The 6,773-nt window shown below is 42.0% G+C and overlaps 1 protein-coding gene across 1 annotated transcript in view; it reads left to right on the plus strand.

Annotated features, from left to right (window-relative positions):
• LOC109081551 (armadillo repeat protein deleted in velo-cardio-facial syndrome-like) overlaps positions 1-6,773 on the plus strand; it is a 25,928-nt gene extending 19,155 nt beyond the window's left edge. The window contains 7 exon segments of the mRNA XM_042765691.1: positions 1,547-1,697; positions 1,777-1,969; positions 4,246-4,357; positions 4,470-4,557; positions 4,826-4,909; positions 5,961-6,063; positions 6,224-6,773. Coding sequence (XP_042621625.1) covers positions 1,547-1,697; positions 1,777-1,969; positions 4,246-4,357; positions 4,470-4,557; positions 4,826-4,909; positions 5,961-6,052 — 720 coding nt within the window. The 3' untranslated portion in view covers positions 6,053-6,063; positions 6,224-6,773.

The following is a 6,773-nucleotide window of genomic DNA, read 5'->3' on the forward strand; positions in this document are numbered from 1 at the left end:
CCATCTGCAACTGTCTGTGACTGACTGCCTTCAACTGACCGTCTGTAACTGTCTGTGACTGTCTGTGACTGACCATCTGTAACTGTCTGTCTGTAACTGACCATCTGTAACTGTCTGTGACTGACTGCCTTCAACTGACCGTCTGTAACTGTCTGTGACTGTCTGTGACTGTCCATCTGTAACTGTCTGTGACCGTCTGTGTGATCTGCAACTGTCTGTGACTGACTGCCTTCAACTGACTATCTTTAACTGACCGTCTGTAACTGTCTGTGACCGTCTGTGTGAACTGCAACTGTCTGTATCTTTCAACTGACCGTCTGTAACTGTCTGTGACCGTCTGTGACTGACCGTCTGTAACTGTCTGTGACTGTCTGTGACTGACTGTCTGCAGCTGTCTGTCTGTAACTGACTATCTTCAACTGTCCATCTGTAACTGTCTGTGACTAACCATCTGTAACTGTCCGTCTGTAACTGACTGTCTGTAACTGACCATCTGTAACTGTCTGTGACCGTCTGTGACTGTCTGTGACTGACTTCCTCTAACTGACCATCTGTAACTGTCTGTGACCGTCTGTGACTGTTTGTGACTGACTGCCTGTAACTGACCGTCTGTAACTGTCTGTAACTGTCTGTAACTGTCTGTAACTGTCTGCAACTGACAGTCTCATGCATGTCATACACAAAACCCAAAGCTCTCAATCAGATGATCTCCGATCCGATTGGCTGCTGTTATGCAATGCGTAGGTGTTTATGGATGCAGTGCAGAGGTGTTTGCAAAGTACTAGAATGATACAGTGAGAACTTCTCAGGACAGAATAATCACTGGATTTGACTAAGATAGTGAGATGTTCAGAGTTTTGCTTTGAGGCGCTTCATAGCAAGTAAACTAGATCTTCACCAACAGAACTGTGTGTTCTGATTTGAAATACTTTTGGATGGAAAGAAATTCTGATCACAAAGTCTATACTTATTTTCCACAGTACTTTCTGTGCAGTCATTCGTGGAGACTGCTGTCATGTTATTTGAATTATTTTTTCATGCTTGTCTGCACTATTTTTCTTTTCTCAATATTTTGGTTTGACATGTTTTATCTGAAATCATTGATAGTGTAATAAAACATGCTAAATGTAAAGTTTATGCATTTAGATTACACGACTTTAAAATTAATAAATTAAATGTGATATTTTCAGTCGTACAGTTCGAACATACTGTAAATGAAACCGGTCAGATTTTAACAATAATACTAATAAATGGAATCTGTTTTGAATACACAGTAACCAGCTTTATAAGTAAGTTTAATGCATGGAATTTTTATATGCAATTCAAATATATAAAGTCCTATATTTAGGCCTATTATTTTCTGTATTATTACAGAATAATTGATTTTAGAGAAAACATTTAAAACCAAAACTAAGATGACTTTTAGTGTGACTGTGCATGTTTTACTCTTCAGAGTAACTAGTCAAACTATCTGTTCAAATTACAGTACAGAGCACTAAAGCATGAATCAAAGCCTCTTAATTAAACTTCCTCTACGTTTTCTCAGTGGTCCAATTATATCCGAGCGACGGTGCGTAAGGAGAAGGGTCTGCCGGTGCTGGTGGAGCTGCTGCACTCGGATGCAGATAAAGTGGTGCGAGCGATCGCCATCGCGCTCAGAAACCTCGCCATCGACCACAAGAACAAAGATCTCATCGGTAAGATCCAGAGCAGCAGCTTTACTCTGATTCTCTCCATGTGATGCTGAGGCTGACGGTCTCTCTGCTGCCCGGTCAGGGAGTTACGCCATGAGGGATCTGGTCAGTAACCTGCCCTGCGGCCAGCAGCGACCCGCCAAGAACCTGGAGGGAGACACGGTGGTGGCCGTCCTGAACACTATACTGGAGATCGTCTCTGAGAACCTGGAGAATGCCAGATTCCTCATCCAGGGACAGGGAGTCCAGAAACTGGTCTCAATCAACAGAACCAGGTGAAAACCTGGAACGAGCCACAAACTGCATAGCAACCACCCAAAACACCCTATCACATAGCAACATTGTAGAATCCACTCAGAGCACCTTAGCAACACCATAGCAACCACCCAAAACACCCTATGCCATAGCGATGTGATACAATCCACTCAGAGCACCTTAACAACCCCATAGCAACCACCCAAAACACCCTATGACATAGCAACATTGTAGAATCCACTCAGAGCACCTTAGCAACACCATAGCAACCACTCAAAAACCCCCTATGCCATAGCAACGTCATAAAATCCACTCAGAGAACCTTAGCAACACCATAGCAACCACCCAAAACAAAGCAATGTGATAAAATCCCCAGAGCACCTTAAACCACCCAAAACACCCTATGCCATAGCAACATTGTATAATCCACTCAGAGCACCTTAGCGACACCATAGCAACCACCCAAAACACCCTATGTCATGGCAATGTGGTAAAATCCACTCAGAGCACCTTAGCAACACCATAGCAACCACCCAAAACACTCTGTCCCATAGCAACGAGATAAAATCCACTCAGAGTACCTTAATAACCCCATAGCAACCACCCAAAACACCCTATGACATAGCAACATTGTAGAATCCACTCAGAGCACCTTAACAACCCCATAGCAACCACCTAGTACACCCTATGCGATAGCAACGTGATAAAATCCACTCAGAGCACCTTAGCGACACCATAGCAACCACCCAAAACACCCTATGCCATAGCAACGTGATAAAATCCACTCAGAGCACCTTAGCAACGCCATAGCAACCACCCAAAACACCCTATGCCATAGCAACATTGTAGAATCCACTCAGAGCACCTTAACAACACCATAGCAACCACCCAAAACACCCTATGACATAGCAACATTGTAGAATCCACTCAGAGCACCTTAGCAACACCATAGCAACCACCCAAAACACCCTATGCCATAGCAACGTGATAAAATCCACTCAGAGCACCTTAGCAACACCATAGCAACCACCCAAAACACCCTATGCCATAGCGACCACCTAGAACACCCTATGACATAGCAACTTGTAAAATCCACTCAGAGCACCTTAGCCATAGCACGTCATAAAATCCACTCAGAGCTTTAACAACACCCAAAACACCCTATGACATAGCAACATTGTATAAATCCACTCAGAGCACCTTAGCAACACCATAGCACCCAAAACACCCTATCCATAGCAACATGATAAAATCCCCTCAGAGGACCTTAACAAACCCCATAGACCACCTAGAACACCCTATGATATAATCCACTCAGAGCACCTTAGCAAAACACCCCATAGTAGTAATATCCAACACCTCAGCACCCATAAACACCCTATTCCCTATGCCATAGCAACATGATAAAATCCACTCAGAGCACCTTAGCGACACCATAGCAACCACCCAAAACACCCTATGCCATAGCAACATTGTAGAATCCACTCAGAGCACCTTAACAACCCCATAGCAACCACCTAGTACACCCTATGCGATAGCAACGTGATAAAATCCACTCAGAGCACCCAACCCCATAGCGACCACCTAGAACACCCTATGCCATAGCAACATGATAAAATCCACTCAGAGCACCTTAACAACCCCATAGTCCACCTAGAACACCCTATGCCATAGCAACATTGTAGAATCCACTCAGAGCACCTTAGCAACACCATAGCAACCACCCAAAACACCCTATGCCATAGCAACGTGATAAAATCCACTCAGAGGACCTTAACAACCCCATAGCGACCACCTAGAACACCCTATGACATAGCAACATTGTAAAATCCCCTCAGAGCACCTTAGCAACCACCCAAAACACCCTATCCCATAGCAATGTAGTAATATCCACTCAGAACACCTCAGCAACCCCATAGCAACCACCCAGAATGCCCTATGCCATAGCAACGTGATAAAATCCACTCAGAGCACCTTAGCAACGCCATAGCAACCACCCAAAACACCCTATTCCATAGCAATGTGGTAAAATCCACTCAGAACCCTTTAGCAACCCCATAGCAACCACCCAAAACACCCTATCCCATAGCAACGAGATAAAATCCACTCAGAGTACCTTAATAACCCCATAGCAACCACCCAAAACACCCTATGCCATAGCAATGTGCTAATATCCACTCAGAGCACCTTAGCAACCCCATAGCAACAGCGCACACATTGGTTCTGAGTAGATGTAAAGCTGTAGTTTTGGTCTGATCAGGATGTTTTCTGTCTTGTTGATCCGTGAATGTGTCAGCCAATCGGTGCGTGAGACCAAAGCCGCATCACACATCCTGCAGACGGTTTGGTCGTATAAGGATCTGCGACACATGCTGTGTAAGGCCGGCTGGAACAAAACACACTTCAAGGTAACATCAGTTAAAGACAGACAGATGGATCGATGTGTGTTTCACAGCCATACTTATGAAATTAATTTCAGAAAGTGCTGTGCTGATGATGAATATCGATCGTGTGTTTCAGCCAGCCGTCTCCAGCCTGCCCAAAAAACAGAAGAACGCCAAACAAGGGAATGATGACATCACACTGCCCTTAATGGAGAAGAACCAAGGTCACTGATTCCTGCCACTTGAATGCAGCATATTTATGAGGCTCTTGCATTGATGAGAATGACAGAAGCGCTGTGCCTTATCTGTTATGCAAGCTTTAGAGTGTTCGAAATTAAGCGCATGTGCGTATGTTTAATGCACTAATGCAGTGTTGTGTGTGTGTGTGTGTGTGTGTGTGTGTGTGTGTTTTGTGCACTAATGCAGTGATGTGTGTGTGTGTGTGTGTTTTGTGCACTAATGCAGTGATGCGTGTTGCTGTTTCCTCTACAGATGGATACTGTACTGTCGATCAGGCAGAGCGAGCAGGAGACGCTCCGTGTCACATGATCGAACGAGAAACTTTTCAGGTCAGCGGTCATGTTGTATCATTTCTGTTCTCCAGAAACTTTTAAACTCTTTATTCATGTCAAATGTATTCATATAGCATCATTACAAGCAACATAAGTTGACCAAAGTGCTTTACAATAACAATCCAAAACCTAAAATAATAAAAGAAAGCATCATATTACAGATTAAGCTCTATACAGCTGCTCAAATGCCAGGGAAATGAAATAAGAATTTGATAGATGTTAAATTGTAAGGGAACTGAAATAAGAATTTGATAAAAATGAACATTTGCTGCTGACTCGATCCTAATGAGTGGTCTGTTAGGTTTATATTCAGTGAACATATCTGCAATATATTTTGGTCCTAGATCATTGAGTGATTTATAAATGAGTAAAAGTACCTTAAAATCAATCCTAAATGTAACTGGAGGCCAGTGTAAGGACCAGAGGACTGGTGTGATATGCTCAGATTTTCTGGTTCTAGTCAGAATCCTGGCAGCAGTGTTCTGGATGAGCTGCAGCTGTGAATGGTCTTCTTGTGAAGGCCGGTGAGGAGACCATTACAGTAGTCCACCTGCTGGTGATAAAGGCATGAACAAGTTCTCTCCAAGTCTTGACTGGAAACAAAACATCTAATTCTTGCAATGTTTTTAAGATGATAGTATGCTGATTTAGTTACTGCTTTGACATGACTACTGAAACTAAGCTCTGTCTCCAGAATCACACCAAGATCCTGACTTGTACAGCATTCAAATACAGCATTAAGACGTTTTTAACTCAAATACATAGAGTCTATAATCCATAATAACACTTCCTCCAGTGAAAAGGTGTTCTGGTGTGAATCAGGAGAGAAATCTGCACAGATCAAGCAGCGTTTAAGAAACAAGCTCTAACCAATATGTGGCTGGATTTTGATGTGAGAGACAACAGGAGATGCACTTTTTCACTGAGGAAGTGTTTATTATGGACTCGTATTTTAGTTCTGAAAAACGTCTTAAGCTGATTTTTTTGATTTTTGGTTGTTTTAATTTTCGGGTGATTTTATTTTCTGTGTTTTAGTATTTAATGTGTATTTGAAGTTACTAACTTTATAATGCATAATTTTAAGAGCAGCAGGCCTGCGGTTGGTTTAGTGGAGAGGACGCCGCAGCCGCTGGACTCGTGGGTCTGATCCAGCTCACGGTAAACCACATTATCACACACTCATCACTTCAACTTCTTTTCATTTATCAGTGAAGCCATGAAGGACAGTTACCGGTTTATGTCTTTGTATCATCTAACACATATTAACAATGTAGAGTTTTATCTAATATATGCTTGAAATCTCGATTTATTTTCATAGGTTGGAGATCCACTTTCAGAGCTGCGTTTAGACTGACATTATCAGCCTTCGGCACAATTCACCACAGAATCAAACGAGAGAAATACAACATATCATACCTGTTCATGTCCACAACGATGAGCTTTGTGAAAGAGAGCTGGAGGAATCGTGTCTGATCCGTCTGGAAGTGGAATTTGACTCTTTGCTGCTTTGGCAATCTTCACTGTTAAACTCAAGATTAATGATGATGTGACGAGTCATTTATTGATTGTTGAACATCTGATCATACATCATATTACGATCTTGTGTTGTTACTATTGCTTATTTTTGTTGATGAGTCTCTAAATTGTATAATAGTGTTCCAATCACAGACAGTTTCAGCTCTGTATCTAAAGTTTTATGCATAAAATAAACAATTAAGAATATTAATAGGTTACTGGGACTGGAAAAGCAAAATCTACTTATTATAGCTTATATCAGAGAATATATCAGAGATTTTAACGCATTCATACTGAATTTGTTTCATAACATCAGTGATTTAATGGCTTGAAAAATAAAAATCTGAATTTTA

This window comes from Cyprinus carpio, chromosome A10 (assembly GCF_018340385.1).
Source record: "Cyprinus carpio isolate SPL01 chromosome A10, ASM1834038v1, whole genome shotgun sequence".
Lineage (NCBI taxonomy): Eukaryota > Metazoa > Chordata > Actinopteri > Cypriniformes > Cyprinidae > Cyprinus > Cyprinus carpio.